This window comes from Chiloscyllium punctatum, chromosome 29, assembly GCF_047496795.1.
Source record: "Chiloscyllium punctatum isolate Juve2018m chromosome 29, sChiPun1.3, whole genome shotgun sequence".
Lineage (NCBI taxonomy): Eukaryota > Metazoa > Chordata > Chondrichthyes > Orectolobiformes > Hemiscylliidae > Chiloscyllium > Chiloscyllium punctatum.
In genome coordinates, this window is record NC_092767.1 from 67,407,091 (window position 1) to 67,424,719 (window position 17,629).

Genomic DNA, 17,629 nt, shown 5'->3' on the forward strand with positions numbered 1-17,629 from the left:
CTAGCTACTAGACCGCCTGAAGGAAGAACGCCTCATCTTCTGCCTTGGGATCCTCCAACCACACGGCATCAATGTCTATTTCACCAGTTTCCTCATCTCTCCTCGCCCTACTTCATCCCAGATCTAACCCTCGAACTCCACACCACCCTCTTGAACTGTCCCACCTGTCCATCTTCCTTCACACCTATCCACTCCACCCTCTGCTCCAGCCTATCATCATCACACACCACCTACATCTACCTATCGCCTTCCCAGCTACCTTCCCCCAGCCCCATCCCCCTCTTTATTTATCTGTCAGCCACCCTGCCACCCACATTCCTGATGGTGCTTATGCACTAAACATAGATTCTCCTGCTCCTTGGATGCTGCCTGACCTGTTGTGCTTTTCCAGCACACACCTTTTGACTCTGCACAAAATGCTAGGAGAGGCACAGAGCACTAAAAGAGAATAAGTAGTTTATTGGTGAAGTCTAAATCAGGGTGAGATTGCATGTACGAGAATGCATGAGTATAGATAATCAGACTGGGGAGTTACTTGCTTGGATGAGTGCAGCTCCAAATGGAGACTATTCCATGGGACTCCTGACTTGTGCTGAAAAGATGTTATACAGGTTTTTGGGAGCTGGAAGTCAGAAGTGAGGGTATATGTATATAATACGATTGTAACAAAATTCTGATTATGTCTTGAAATGTTGCCATAAGAGGTATGGTTTTCACAATACAGTTAGATAGACAGAGGTAAGGTTTCTGATACATTAATAGCTTTAATGTAAGCAAGTAGTACCAGATGGAACAGTAGTCCATGGCAGTTTTTGTTTTATTAATTCCACAGCCCAAATTAATATTGTGAGCACCTCCAAGTTGATCAATGTGTTCGGTGTATCTTTCCCAATGCAGTGATATTTGGGATGTTTCACATTGCAGAAGCTTGTGGGCAGCTGATACTGTTCACTCACCTTCATTAAGTGAAGGGCCTGAGCAGATATGTGTGGAAACTTCACCTCCAACGGTTCCTGGGTGGGTCAGACAAACAAACAGCAGAATTAGTGAACAGACTGGGGCTGTTTTCCCTGGAGCGTCGGATGCTGAGGGGTGATCTTATAGAGGTTTACAGAATTATGAAGGGCATGGATAGGGTAAATAAGCAAAGTCTTTTCCCTGGGGTCAGGGAGTCCAGAACTAGAGGGCACAGATTTAGGGTGAGGGGGAAAGATAGAAAAGAGACCTACGGGGCAACTGTTTCACACAGAGGGTGGTACGCGTATGGAATGAGCTGCCAGAGGAAGTGGTGGAGGCTGGTACAATTGTAATATTTAAAAGGCATTTGGATGGGTATATGAATAGGAAGGGTTTGGAGGGATATGGGCCGAATGCTGGCAGGTGGGACTAGATTGGGTTGGGATATCTGGTTGGCATGGACAAGTTGGACTGAAGGGTCTGTTTCCATGCTGTACATCTCTATGACTCTAGTGCTCTGACTGATCTTCATTGCATCCGGCTTCAGGCATAATGAATTAACTTGTCCATTGCTGGATGGCTGCCAATGACGGTGAGATAAGGCCTCTGAGTGGACACTAAATGTCCACTTGAAGGCCTCAGTTAAGTGACAGGATGGTCACCATCTACAAACTTTCTTGTCATGGACTTAGTCATAACTATGGCAGGAAGGCAATGGGATTTTCACATTCCCACCTTACAGAACGATCTTCCTACCGTCAAACTCACATGAAGTTTTGGTGAAGAGAAAAAGAGAGAAAAGAAAAGGATTTAAATTCCATTCACTGTTTTTCAGATGGAACGTTACAGAGACTATGAAAGATTACAGGGCACCACAAAGCACTATTTCAGAGGAGAGAAGAGCTGTCTTTAATACCATCTAAAGAAAGGTCACTAAAGTCAATTAATTGTAGTTTTTCTTTGCTATCTGTGTGGAAGTGCCTGTGTTAAATTGACTACCATATTTCCCATGACAGTGACTACATTTTAGAAGTATCTCATTGGCTTTAGAATGCATTGGGACATCCCAAGGCTGTTAGAGACACTTTAGAAATGGAGGTCATTTCATTTAATGAAGGAGGTCCTTTACCATGATGTCAGGAACTGGAATACTGACTCCACTGAAGAACTGGTTGGAACTAAACACCTTTTGGTGCCGAGGGATGAGATCCCCTGTGGGAGCAGAGGGGAATAATTACACAGTGTCAATACAAATTATAAAATGAAGCACAACATCAAGCAAAATATCGAGGTATCCTCATACTGAAGTTAAAAAAAAAAGTAAGAGCTGGGAAAACTTAGGAAGTCTGACAGCATCTGTAGAGACAGGAACAGTTAATGTTGAACCTGATATGTTACTTCTATGGAACTCTTTGGCTTTCTGAAAAATAGCCATTTTGGATATAAAATGTTTTCTGTTCCTTTCTCCACAGGTGCTGCCAGACCCACTCAGTTTCTTCAGCACTTTCCGTTTTTCTTTCAGATCTCCACTGGTTTGCTTTTACATTCATCCACTAGGATGGCAGAGATCGGAGTGTGCAGTATTGTAGAATCAGTAAATCAGCTTCGTTCAGGAGCACAAAATGTCACTGAACCCCAATATTATGGACCCTTTGAGGGTCCAAAGTCCAAAAGTGGAATATTGGAAGTGTGAATCTAGCCTGCAAGCTTTTTCTTACACTAGTTCACAATGTTTCCAGTTGCTGATGCCTTGCAAATGTGTATGGGAGGATGTATAGTGATGATGGAGATTGCCAACAGTCTCCAGGACAATTGATTGAATTCCTGGACATTGCTACAAGAAAGTCTGGAGAAAAATCGTAAGGATGTTTAAAAAGATGTTTTTCATTTTCTTTGGATATCCTAGAGAAGGAGTGTTGAGGCTGTCAACTGGCAACCAAGACTCGGCTAAGCAGGAGTTCATTTTCCACTGGCCATGAGACAACAGAGCACCATATTCTGGGTGACTACTGACACAATAGTGATGGTTGCAGGAAGTCATGCGCTCAAACTCCAGATACACATCTAACCAAAGTTGTCAACCTTGAGATAAAGGGTTAGGATGTTGCTGATGGACCTCCAGTGTATCGACACACACTGCTAACCCCATGCTGAGGCCAGATGGAAACAGGGTGCAGAATGGAACTTTTCTCAGGGTTAGAGAGGGATGGCAATGTTAAAGAATTCATGGCTATAGCTAGGACTGGTGCTGAGATGACATTCATCAGGCAAAGTGGGAACCTCATGAATATGAGCTTGTTAGCTAAGTTGGAATTCCTCACATATTCTGAGCTCATTGTCCCCCACAGAGCTAATCAGATGCTCAAAATGATATATTATGGTTTCTAGTGGGGTTTCAAATAAGATACTGGACATAAAAATGTCTAGTACCAGACTATCTTAAATAAATCAGACTTTATTATAGATGGAATTATCAATGCACTTCTGACTTTAAAGTTCAAACATGAAATACTTCAAAATGATGACAATATTGTAGTTAAACTGCCTTGATGATGGTATTCTGTCGCAAAGATCTAATCAGTTTGGAACCTCTTTGGAGCATTCACTACTTATTCAGTATAGTCTCAGTTCATAAATTAATATGAATTAATATGTATATAACACAAGTGCGTTTGGTGTCAACGCAACTAAGCAGCAGCAATGACTGAACTGTTCTAGGATCTGCAGCTCACCCAGTGTCCTCCTGATTAGATAGAGCTGATCGACATCTGACCGTCCAGGCCATAGAGGATTGCCCGAAGTGAGCTCAGCAAAAACACAGCCTATTGCCCAGACATCCACTGGGGGTCCATATTGCGTATCTCCAACCAGAAGTTCTGGGGCACGGTACCAGCGAGTTGCCACATAATCAGTGTAGTCATCCCCTGGACCGGCTGGAACAGAGTGATTAAGATGTTAACATGTTAACGTCAGACCAGGTCAATTACATTTCCCTAAAAAGAAACAGTAGGGATCCCAAGAGGGGCACCTACTTTATACCTCTCAGGTGACTTGGGCCCATCCACTCCAGTTCGTCAACTGTCTCTCTTGTACGTAAATGAAAAACTTCCAATGACTTCAGCATGCCCTCCAAAATGCTTTACAGCCAATTAAATTTTCTTGAAATTTGGTCACTATTGCAAGGTAGGAAATTTGACAGCCAATTTTCAAATCATAAGATCTCACAACAGTAATACTGAAATGATGAGATAATCCGTCTTGAACAATGTGCTGTAAATATTAGTACAGGATTTTACCCTCCATGAGAGATCTCCAACATCACTGATACTAATTTGATTCTTTCAGTCAGATGTCAAGGAACAGCTGAAGGCACTGTTAACAAACTACCCTGAAGAGCTCCTGCAGTGATCTCCTGGGGCTGACATGATAGACCTCTAACAACCACAACCCCCATTTCCTTTGTGCCAGGTGCAAAAAGGCTGTGGGTGCTGACATTCCAGCAATAATACTGAGGACTGTGTTCCAGAACTAGCTGCGCCCTCAGTCAAGCTGTTTCACTACAATGGAAACTACCTAGCAATCAGGAAAATTGCTCAACTATGTTCTGTTCACAAAAAGGACAAATCCAATTTGGATGACATTTTTAAGGAATCCTAATCCATTCGTGGACATTGCTGGCTGGGCTGGCATTTATTGCTCATCTCTAGAGGCTATTGAGAATGTGTTGGTGAGCTGCTTTCTGGAACTGTTGCTGTCTGTATGCTGTATATAGACTTATAACACTGTTATCGAGGACTGTAAAGCAGAGGTACTTCAGGAATGGCCATGTATTTCCAAATCAGGATGGTGATTGGCTTGGAAGGGAACTTGCAGTGTTTGATGATATAGTTTCTGCTGCTTGTGTCCTTCCAGATGATACTAGGTTTGGAAGGTTCTGTCTGAGGAACTTTGGTGAATTCCTGCACTCCATCTAGTAGTTGGTACATACTGCTGTGATTGAGAGTCAGTGGTAAAAATAAAATGGATGTGGTGGCAATCAAGTGATCTGTTTATCCCACACAGAGTTTCGCTTCTTGAGTGTTGTTGGACCTTCACTTATCTAGGGAAACGTAGACTGATAGGATGGTAATTAGAATCATTGAATCCCCACATTGTGTAAATAGGCCCTACGGACCAACAAGTCTACACTGACCCTCTGAAGAGTAACCCACCCAGACCTATTCCCCTACCCAATACTCGCTCCTGACTTGTGCCTTGCAGATGGTGGACAGTTTTGGGAAGTCAGAAAGTGAATTATTCATTGCAGTATTCCTAGCTTCTGACCTGTTCTGTTGCCGCTGTATTTATACGAATGGTCCAGTTCAGTTTCTGGTAAATGGTAATCCCAACATGTTGACAATTGAGGATTCAGCAATGGTAACCCCATTGAATATCGAAGGACAATGGTTTGATTCTCTATGGTTAGAGATGATCATTGTCTGACATTTATGTGGCGCGAATACTATTTGCCACTTGTCTCCCAAGCCTGGATATTGTCCAGGTCTCACCGCACTTGGATATGAAATACTTAAGTACCTGAGTAGTCGCAAGTGCTGCTGAATACTGTAATCATTAGCTAACATCCGCATGTTTGACCCTATGATGGAGGGAAGTCCTTTGAAGAAACTACTGAAGATGGTTGGGCCTATGACACTCCCTTGAGGAACTCCTCCAGAGATGTCCTGAAGCTATGACGACTGACCTCCAACATTCTTACTTTCTGCTAGAAATGACTCCAACAAGTGCAGGTTAGGTAAACTGGCCATGCTAAATTGCCCGTAGTGTGCAGGGATGTGTAGGTTAGGGGCATTAGTCAGGGGTAAATGTAGAGTAATAGGGTAGAGGATTGGGTCTGGGTGGTTAATCTTCAGAAGGTTGGTGTGGACTTATTGGGCCAAAGGGCCTGTATCACTTTGGGGATTCTATGATTCTAATTACTGTCCTATCAGTCTATATTTGAACACATAAATAGTGAAAGTATTAGGAGGCAGTTGCTCAGCAGTAATCTGGTCATTGACACCCAATGTAGGTTTTGCCAGAGCCACTCAACTCCTGCCTTTGTTGCAGCATTGGTCCTAACAGACAAAAGAGGTGAGGTGACTGTGATTATTCTCAACATCAAAAGAATTTGACCAAGTAAAACTTAAAGATGTCTCAGAAAAACTGAAATCAGTAGGAATTGGAAAAGGGGAACAAACTCTCCTCTTGTTGGAGTCATATCTGTCACAAAGAAAGATGGTTGTGATTGTCGGAGGTCTATTATATCAACCCCAGGAGATCAGTGCAGGAGCTCTTTGGGGTAGCTTGTTAACCCAACCACCTTGAAGTACTTCAGCAAACACCTTCCCTCCATCAAGCCATATGTGCACTGAAGAATGCACAATGTTCAGTACCTTTTGTGACTCTTCAGATACTGAAATCATCATTGTCCATATGCAGCAAGATCCAGACAACATCTACGCTTGGGCTGATAAATGGCAATTAACATTTGCGCCACACAGGTGTCGAAAAATGACCATATCAAACTGGAGAGAATCTAACCGTCATCCTTGTTGTTCAACAGCATTACCATTGATAAATTCCTTGTGATCAATATCCAAGGACTTATCATTGACCAGAAACTGATCAGAACCAGTCATGTAAATGCTGTGGCTACAAGAACAGGTCAGAGGCTGGAATTCTGTGGAGAACACACCACCTCGTGACTTCCCAAAACCTGTTTACCTTCTATAAGGCACAAGAAAGGGGTGTGATGGAACTCTCACCTTGTTTGAGTGAATGCAGCCCCAGCAATAACCAAGAAACTTAACATCACCCAGGACAAAGCAGCCTGCTTGACTGGCACCTTATGTACCATCTTCACCAATTGTGCACTGACGGCAGTGGGCACCATCTATAAGATGTGCTGCAATAACTTACCATTATTTCTCCAATAGCACCTCCCAAACTTGCGACTGGTACCATTCAGAGGAAGAAGAATGCATGTGCAAAGGAACACCAACCAACCACGAGTTCCCCTCCAAGCCACATATTATCCTGACTTGAAAGTATATTGTTATTGTTTAACTGTCACTATCCATGATCCAACTGTGCCTTGGCTGATTCCCCCTTTCTGCTGCTCTCCACTTTACTTGCTAGAAGAAAGCAGCTTTTCAGCTTTGATTACGTGGCTGAAATACTGACATCAGTTTTAAAAAGAGTTCTTTCTGCTCAAGTAATTTCATGTTTCTCTTCATGTGTTTTGTGGTCTATGCACAGAATTTTCAGTTCCTGTCATAGCATCCTCATTTAAATGGCCTCCATTTTCTTCAACAAGTTCTCTCTTATTTGTTTACTAATCACTCAAAGTTTTGAGGCATATAGGAAAGTGGAGAGAATGTAGCACCATATTGATGTTTTTCCCTTGCTCCTTCATCTTCATAAAATTAATTTTGGTTGTTTCTATCATTCTTCTAACTTGTTGAATATTATCTGTTATAACTTGTCCTAACATCGAAGAGCTTATACCCTGTTCCAATGGGACACCACCCACTTCAATCTTTCCTCTGGTTTCTTCCAGCCTAGTCATTCTACCTACCTTGCTATTGTGTTATTGATGGTTGTACTCAATCCATATTCCACACATCGAGATTTAAACTGACCTATATATTTTGTAATCATCCCACCACATTTAGGATGTAGGTTTGATATCCAGACGTTTCATTACCTGGCTAGGTAACATCACTTGGCGACCTCCAAGTGAAGCGAAGCTGTTATCTCCTGTTTTCTATCTATATGTTTGTCCTGGATGGGGTTCCTGGGGTTTGTGGTGATGTCATTTCCTGTTCGTTTTCTGAGGGGTTGATAGATGGTATCTAGATCTATGTGTTTGTTTATGGCGTTGTGGTTAGAGTGCCAGGCCTCTAGGAATTCTCTGGCATGTCTTTGCTTAGCCTGTCCCAGGATAGATGTGTTGTTCCAGTCAAAATGGTGTTTTTTTCATCCATGTGTAGGGCTATGAGGGAGAGAGGGTCGTTTTTTTGGCTAGCTGGTGTTCGTGTATCCTGGTGGCTAACAATCTTCCTGTTTGTCCTACGTAGTGTTTGTGGTAGTCCTTGCATGGAATTTTGTACAACCCATGGACAAAACCAACGTCATCTACAAAATTCCATGCAAGGACTACCACAAACACTACGTAGGACAAACAGGAAGAAAGTTAGCCACCAGGATACATGAACACTAGCTAGCCACAAAAAGACACGACCCTCTCTCCCTCGTAGCCCTACACACGGATGAAGAAAACACCATTTTGACTGGGACAACACATCTATCCTGGGACAGGCTAAGCAAAGACATGCCAGAGAATTCCTAGAGGCCTGGCACTCCAACCACAACGTCATAAACAAACACATAGATCTAGATACCATCCATCAACCCCTCAGAAAATGAACAGGAAATGACATCACCACAAACCCCAGGAACCCCATCCAGGACAAATATATAAATAGAAAACAGGAGACAACAGCTTCGCTTCACTCGGAGGTTGTCACTGATGATGTTACCTAGCCAGGTAATGAAACGTCTGGATATCAAACCTACAGCTCAGCGAGCAAAGCTACACCCTAGACCTCAACCTGAGCTACAAACCTTGCAAAAATCCCACCACATCCTTCATATTAATGTTAATCTACATATTCTCCTTAACAACGTTTACACAGATAATCAGATTTTCATGCCACGGACAGTTTACAGCAGTTAGGGGAAATCTATTGTTATTCACATCACTGTAATTATAATTCATTGGAAAATTATTGATGGCCTGGCCAAAATAAGAGATTCCACATATTTGGTCAAAGTTTTATTCTTTTTCAAAAGTTGAGACCCTGAAATGCAACATTGGGTAACTTAAATGTTAAAAATCTCTTCAACTGAATAAATAAAATGCTGTTGTACATACAGAATTGTTGCCATAGGGTTGGCAGCTCTGATGCAGAAAGGAAATAAACTCACTCAAGATTCTCGCAAAGCCAAAATCGCAGAGTTTGATGACTCCGTGCTTGGTTATGAGGATGTTCTCTGGTTTCACGTCTCTGTGGATGCACTGAGAAATAGTCATGGAAAGTCAGTCAGCAGCTGTAAACAAGTTTGCGGCATAAGAATAACCCAGACCAAGCACCTAAAGTCACGTGTTTTGCTCCAATGAACTGGAGTCAGCATGCAATTCGTGCAATTTATTCATTTGTCCAAGGCTTGACATGGTGAGGTAAATATATTGCCATTTACCACAGAATGCATAGTCAGTATTTTGTGCTGTTGGCTCATGGCTCCACAAAGAACCAATTGGCATAATTTCACTCAACTCCTTCAGAGTCAGTCCTACCTGTACTGGGTTAATGGTGGAACATGTGGCAACCCAGAGGTCAAGTTGAAATCCCATTATGGTGAGGTTGTGAAACCAAAGGTGGCCTCACTCAAAAACTGACTGTGAGAACTGCTAGAAAATTGTTAACGCTCAAATGAAGAAAAAGCAAGCTGCCATCCTTCTCTGCTACATAGGACTCCAATCTGACATTATCTGGATATGCATTACTGTTTAACTCAGTTCTAGAACTAGTTTCACACGGCAAATTAATGTGGTTGCATCCTGGGATTATTTCACCGACCAGCCAAAACAGAGCAATGGCCAGATATCCCACCACAGTGGGAGAGTCAGTCATAGAGTTGCACAACATGGAAACAGACCCTTTGGTTCAACTCGTCCATGCCGATCAGATATATAAAATAAATCTAGTCCTATTTGACAGCATTTGGCCCCTATCCCTCTAAACTCTTCCTATTCATATACCCATCCAGATGGTTTTGTAAATGTTGTAATTGTATCAGCTTCTACCACTTCCTCTGACAGTTCATTCCATACATGCACCACCCTCTGTGTGAAAAGGTTGTCCCTTAGGTTGTGCAAGCCTGCAGCGATTTTAGCAGTTATTGATAATTCAAGCTGATCTATACTCACTGGCTAGGTGCACTGGGGAAATATGCTACCAATGTACTGACCAACAACACTTGCCATGCCTGAGCTTAAGAAGCAGCTTATATTTAATCATTCATGGCTCTTTGAAAGAGCTATCAATTAGTTGCACTTGTACTGTCCTTTTCTCAAAGACCTGCAAATAGTTATTTTAAATATGGAGTGACTAATCTGAAAGCCAAAATTACTGACTGCACGTGTGTAAAAGAAGACATCACCAACTGTGGGATCACAGGAGGGGGATTGAGGAGACAGGGTTGAGGGGGAGCTTCCCTTCACTACCTGGCCAAAATTTGCGGTGGTGGATGGCAGTGCGCAGGCACAGTGCCAGCAGTGTTTGGATCATAAGCAGTACGAGTGCTGGTGATGGATAGTTGCTTCTTTGTTGGATCCGCAATTGGTTAGTTTTTGGCTGAGTGGATGGAGCGGCTGGATCTGGCAGCACTGGAAACTTCTTGCATTGGCCACAAATGCTGAAACATGCATTTTAAACAGGGGGAAGAAAAAGAGATAAGGTTCCTGGCTGTTGTTATTTTGTAACTTTTCAATTACGTGGCATAGCTAACCTTTGTACCTGCAAATGGTACAAAGTGGTGGTGTTCACAATAAATTCAGTCTTTTAAATGTTTATCTAATTCTCTTTGAAATTGACTGTTGAATCTGTTTCTGCAGAGGCATTCCAGACATGAAAATGTACTGCCCATCCCTGGTACCATCCTAGCACTCTTCCCTTCACACTTACATTATGCTTATGACAGAAGTTGACAGCCTGCAGTGTCTGCCTTATGATGCTCTTCACTTGATCTTCTGCAACTCTGGAAGTGAGGGAAAGAGAGAAGGATACATTTTTTAAAATGTGCAGTCATTCAAACCTCACAACTGGACCAGCTCAAGTATGGCAGTGTAAGAGGAACTGGTAACGTTTTTTTTAGAAGGAATGATGCATTATTTAAAGCTGCAGACATGACCTTTAAGGAGTCTGATATTTATAGTCACAAAGGTCTCCTTTCACTTGACAATCAAATTATGTTTTACCGAAGTCTTCACTGCTACCCTAGAAAGCACCCCACTTATGTGCAAATGAGATGGTTGCAATAGAAGTTAATTACTGTCACATGAATCTAAATGAGACAGCAGTTAATTGGCAGCCATAGCAGGAGTGGCACAGATGGCAACTGCAGAGCTGCTGCAAGGAAATTCTAGAACTGTTGGGGAGTTAATTTGAAACTTTATATGCTAACAGTAACCATCTCACCACTTTCTTCCTCTCTTTTCTGCAACTTTTTTCCTTGGGCTCTATCACCTTTTAATAGTCAGACATAAATATAAGAAAACAATCAAGCAATTCATGGGAACTACCATATCCCAAGTTCTTGCCCTTACCAACCTCATATATAAATACATGCGCACTTTTCTCATATGCCACTGGATAGTGGGTGATTACAAGCAGTCTGTTTTTATTTCCTGTAGTACCCACTAAACACAGGATATTGAGATCTGTGTGGCTTAATATCAGCAACTTGATTCAATTGCTTTAGATAGTAATTTTCTGTGGTCAGAGAGAAATGGTTACTTGTCAATTGTGTAATTTGGTATTGCACCTTAATCTGCCCACAACTGCAGGAGTGGTGAGTGGGTACCAAATCAAAATACCCCAATATTGAACAGAACATAATCACAGGAATATTATGATGCAGAAGGAGACTATTCAGCCCATTATGTCTGTGCCAGCTCTCTGAACATTTTAACTGGGTGCCAATTTCTTGCCTTTTTCTTATAATCCCACACCAACAAACGAAATATGAGCAAATTGCATATCAATCAGATCCAGAAAAAAATCCAGAATAAAAACTAGCCTTTCCTAACCATTTTTAAAGATTAAAATAAAACCTTTTTAAACATGGCAGACCCACACCAGTTGCTTTCAAATATATCTTGTGGTTCAGGACATAACACCTATGCCTCCAAGCCAGAGGATGTGTGTTTAGTACTCATTTAAATACTTGTTGGCTAAACTAAAAGCATTCATGAGGAGGTAGGCGAGGGAAGAAATTGTTGGGGGCTTGTATGAAAGTTTGTATCTTGTTTAGTCACAGCAGATGTCCAAGGACTGGAAAATAGCCAATTTTGTTTCATTTTTTTTAAGGAGAACAACAGAGATAATCCAGAAAAGTAAGGCAGGTGGATCTTACTTCAATGGTAAGAGAATTATTGAAGAAAATTCTTAGGGATAGGATTTATTCACATTTGGACTTATTAGTGACAGGCAGCATAGCTAGGTCGTCTCACAAACTTGATTGAGTTTTTGAGAAAGAGACAAAGACGATTGATGAGGGTAGGATAGTGGATGTAGCCTGCATGAACTTTAGCAAAAGCCTTTGACAAGGTCTCTCTTAACAGGACGTGAAGTCACATGGGAACTGAAAGATGGATAAAGAATTGGCTTGGTCATAGAAGACAGAGACTAGCGGTAGAAGGGTTTTTTCTGACTAGAAATCTGAGACTGGTGGTGGTGTTCCATACCGACCAATACTGGGACCCATGTTGTTTGTTATATGTATAAATGATTTGGAGGAGAACGTAGGTGCTCTGATTAGTAAGTTTGCAGACAAAAAGGTTGGGGGTAGCTGACTACTGTGAGGAGGACTGCCAGAGTATATAAATAAGCTAGAGACTTGGGCGGAGAAATAGCAGATGGAATTTAATCTCAACAAATGAAAGGTGATGCATTTTGGAACATCTAACACAGGAGGAAAATAAATGGCAAAACCCTTAGAAGCATTAACATTCTGAGGAGTCTAGAGTTTTTTGAAAGTTGCAACACAAATGGATAAGGTGCAAAGATTGCACTTTCTCCTAAATGGATAAGGTGGTCAAGAAGAGGGATGGCATCCTTGCCTGCATCAGTTGGAGCATAGATTGGCAAGTCATTGTTGCAGATGTACAGAACTCTAGTAAATCCACATTTGGAAAGCTGCATACACTTCTGGTCACCGCACTACCAAAAGAATGTGCAGGCTTTGGAGAGGGTACAGAAAAGGTGTACAGGGATGTTGTCTCGTTTGGAGGATATTAGCTGAGGAGAGATTGGAAAAATTCTAGATGTCGGAGGCGAAGGAGCAACCTGATAAAAGTTTACAAAATAATGAGAGGCAGCTTTTTTGTTTTACACAGAGGATGGTAAGTGTCTGAAATGTGTTGCCAGCAGAGGTGGTAGATGCAGGTATATTAGCAACATTTAAGAGGCATCTTGATTGATGCATGAATAGGCAGGGAATAGAGGGATACGGACCGCATAGAGGCAAAGAGTTTTTAATTTAGAAAGTAGTAATGTGTTGCCACAGACTTAATGGGCCAAAAGGATGTTCCTGCGCTATACAGTGGTGTGTTCTTTAGTTCAATAGGTTATGATAATCTGCTAAACTTTCCAACATTTTCTCACTATGACCAACAGGGAAAAAGTGTGAAGATATATAACAATTGAGGTTTTCCAAAATTTAATTTTGGCTCCTTACTGGCTAACATAGAATAGTCGTCTGCTGGATCTTGTTGGATTATCATCCAGTCTATCCAATTGCCCAGTACTCAGGAATATTAGGATGTTGTTGAATATAATCTAACTCAAGCATCAGAGTTCATAGGTCTGAAATATGTTTTAGAGCAGTTTTATCTTATGTCCTACCTAGAGCTACTCAATATAGTCTAGTAAAGGAGTCAAACTATCTGCTTAATTTTCTTGCTGTACAGTTTTAATTAGCGCTTCATCTCTTCCTCAGGAAAAAAAATTTCAAATGGCTGCTTTATAATGATAGATCCTAAAAGAATCAAAAAGCTGCTGTTTAATTGTTTCCTATCAGCTGATTAAGCCTACACTTCTTTCCCTGCAGCTGTCTGGTTAATATGCAGTACAGAACCTAACTCTAACTGTGAATGTGCTCCCTGCAAATGCAAACAGTGCCTTGTTGCCATGGCAAACGCTACACATTCTGCAGTTCTTGGCTTTCCCCTCCTCTCACGTGTGTGTCTCTCGATCATCCTCTTGACATGTCTATTCCTCCACCCTCCATCATCATCATCACGACCAACAGTTCCTCCTCCTTTACTGTCATTCCTATCCCTCCTTTCCTTGTAACCACCCTCCCCCCCCCCCCCTCACCTGCCCTTGCCGTCACCACCAGTATGAGCTGAAATATAAGTGGTTACCCTGGAGATTGTGGAATGCCACTTGCAAACCTACCGTGAGCTATATTGCCTGCTCAGCACATTAAATAAGTTAAGTCATTCACTGGGCCAATGGCAAGTGGAGGAGAGAGTGTGGTTCAGTTTCTTTTTTTTTTGGGGGGGGGGGGGTAGTGGGGTGATGCTGCATGGAGGGATGCAGGAGGTGCTGTTGATTGACTGAACCAAATCTAGTGTTACTGCCATCTTATTATCTGGTCATATATGTGTACATTGATAAGGGTAAAACAAACAAATGTCTACTATTATTCTTCCATCCTCCCAACAGACCACAGGAGTTTAAAGCCAACCCAATCCCAACTTTTCAATTTGTCTCTTGACCTACACAGTTTGGTCCTTGTTCAATGGAGAACTAGGCAACATCATTAAGGCCAGGGTGTGTTTGGCACTCCAGGGTAACAGCTGCCAGGTAATCAGCAGTAAAAATAAATGGAGTTGGACAAGTCAGGCAGCAACCTCTGTTCACTGCACCGAAGGCTTTTCTTGCCGTGTAAACAGCCAAAAAATTCAGATCATATATCTCAATCTGTGCATGCTTAACCTTTTCCTTGTACCCTTTGTGTTCTGTTGTTGCTCCTCACGGCTTTTGAAATGGTTTCCTTTAGTTGTTTAACTGCACACAGCTGAACACTCAAAATTCTTTTCCGTTTAGGCCTTGGTTTGAAGTTCCAGGCACAATGCGTCACCAGGCAACCAATGAGTGACTCCTAGATAACGTGCAATGACAAAGGCCCTTAGCCAACCCTGGTGCTACAACACTGCCAGAACACAGTGATATCATTATTATTAAGTGACTGCATGAATTTTAAAAAAAAGTAACTGATAATAACTGGATTATACAGTTGAAAAGGACCTTTCATCTCCAGAAGAGAGCTGAGGATATGTTTACATGGCTTTTGTGATCGCTATTTAACCCCAGGTAGAAAGTATTGTTTACAGTGACTACTTAATAGAAATAATAAGCCATATTTGAGCTGGCCCAAATGTAATAGGTAAGAAGGTGGGTTTCTGGTTATACATATTAGCATCCACTTAGCCCCCAATGGCCGACTCTCCCAGCAGAAACAAGTTCTTGGGTTTCTTTAATACATTTAACCAGGAGACTATAACAAACCTGGACTATTTAACATCTGAAAACTAGATCAGAATGAGTTGGGGACTACTGGATGCAGAGCTTGGAGAGAAGAACTGGAGTCATAAAGAGACTATTACAAGCAATCAGTACAGAATGTAAGTACCAATGCAGGGGGAAGATGAAATCTACTGTTGTACAAGGAAGGCAGATTCTACCATTATTTGCTGAACAAACTTTCTACAGTCTTTTGAGAATGTAACTAATAGACAAATACGAGAGAACCAGTGGATGTTGTTTATTTGCATTTTCAGAAGGCTTTTGATAATATCCATCATGAGAGGTTAGAGGGTGAAGTTAAAGTGCACATTACTGGGTTAATGTATTTGCATAGATCAAGAATTGGTTAACAGGCAGGAAACAGAGAGTGGGAATAATTGCGTCTTTTTCTAAGTGGCAGGTAATGACTAGTGGGATACTACAAAGCATCAGTACTTGGGCCCCAGCTCTTCACAATGATGTATCAATGACCTGGATGAGGGAACCAAATGCAATATTTCTAAGTTTTCTGATACGAAATGGGATGGAATTGTGAATTGTGAAACTTCAAGGTGATCCAGACAAGTTGAGTGAATGAGCAAAATACATGGCAGATGCAGTGCAATGTGGCTTAGTGTGAAGTTGTATGCTTCAGTGTGAAAATTATGAAGGAAGAGTATTATTAAAATGGTGATAGAAAGCATTAATGTACAAAGGAATCTGGGTATCATGGTACACCGGTGAATTAATGTAAACAGGCAGGTGTAGTCAGCAGTTAAGATGGTGAATGATATATTGACCTTCATCGAGTTCTGAATGTCTTACTGCAATTATGTGGAGTTTTGGTGAGACCACAGCAGGAGTACATAGAACAATACAGCGTAGAACAGACCCTTTGGCCCTTGATGTTGCGCCGACTTGTGAACTATTCTCAGCTCGACCCCTACACTATCCCAAAATCTTCCATGTACTTATCTAAGGATTGTTTAAATATCCCTGATGTGGCTGAGTTGACTACATTAGCAGGTAGTGCATTCCACGCCCTTACCACTCTTTACATAAAGAACCTACCTCTGACATCTGTCTGAAATCTATCACCCCTCAATTTGTAGTTATGCCCTCTCGTACACGCTGACACCATCATCCTAGGAAAAAGGCTTTCACTGTCTACCCTATCTAATCCTCTGATCATCTTTCATGTCTCTATCAAATCCCGTCTTAGCCTCCTTCTTGCCAATGAGAACAGGTTCAAGTCTCTCAGCCTTTCCTCATAAGACCTTTTCTCCAGACCAGGCAACACCCTGGTAAATCGCCTCTGCACCTTTTCCAATGCTTCCACATCCTTCCTGAAATATGGGGACCAGAACTGTACACAATATTCCAAGTGTGGCCGCACCAGCATTTTGTATAGTTGCAGCATGATATTGTGGCTCCGGAACTCAATCCCTCCACGAATGAAACCTAACACACTGTATGTCTTCTTAACAGCACTATCCACCTGCAAATTTACTAATCCATTCACCTATGCCTGCATCTAAGTCATTTATAAAAATGACAAACAGCAGTGGTCCCAAAACAGATCCTTGTGGCACACTAGTAACTGGACTCCAGGCTGAATATTTTCCATCAACCACCACTCGCTGCCTTCTTTCAGAAAGCCAGTTTCTAATCCAAACTGCTAAATCACCCTCAATTCCATGCCTCTGCATTTTCTCCAACAGCCTGCCATGTGGAAACTTATCAAAGGCTTTCTTGAAGTCCATGTATACCACGTCAACTGCCCTACCCTCACCTACATGCTTGGTCACCTTCTCAAAAAACTCAATGAGGTTTGTGAGACATGACCTGCCCTTGACGAAACCATGTTGACTATCTGAAGTCAAATTGTTGTTTGCTAGATGAAGTTTTGGTCTCCCGACCCAAAAGAGGTAGGTTCACTAAGCTGGTACCAGGAATGGCAGGACTATCTGAGGAGAGATTGATTTCACTGAGCCAGTAGTCACTAGAATTTATAAGGACGAGAGAGACCTAATTCAAATGTATAGAATTCTGACAGGGCTGGATAAACTAGAAGCAGAGTGAATATTTTCCTTGGTTGGTGAGTCTAGAACTAGTGGACACAGTCTCAGAATATGGGGTAGACCATTTCTGGCTGAGATGAGGAAAACAAACATTCTTCACTGTAAGAGTAGTGAACCTGTGGTATTCTCTACCACAGAAGACTGTGCAGGCCAAATCACTGAATATATTGCCAAGGAGCGCAGTGGAGGCCAGGA

The 17,629-nt window shown here is 41.9% G+C and overlaps 1 protein-coding gene across 1 annotated transcript in view; it reads right to left on the minus strand.

The window, feature by feature from the left end:
- LOC140454495 (cyclin-dependent kinase-like 1) overlaps positions 1-17,629 on the minus strand; it is a 59,993-nt gene that overhangs the window by 11,687 nt on the left and 30,677 nt on the right. The window contains exons 3-7 of the mRNA XM_072549293.1: positions 10,746-10,818; positions 8,986-9,076; positions 3,690-3,890; positions 2,087-2,169; positions 957-1,013 (exon numbers count right to left, since the gene is read on the minus strand). Coding sequence (XP_072405394.1) covers positions 957-1,013; positions 2,087-2,169; positions 3,690-3,890; positions 8,986-9,076; positions 10,746-10,818 — 505 coding nt within the window. The remainder of the gene's footprint in view (positions 1-956; positions 1,014-2,086; positions 2,170-3,689; positions 3,891-8,985; positions 9,077-10,745; positions 10,819-17,629) is intronic.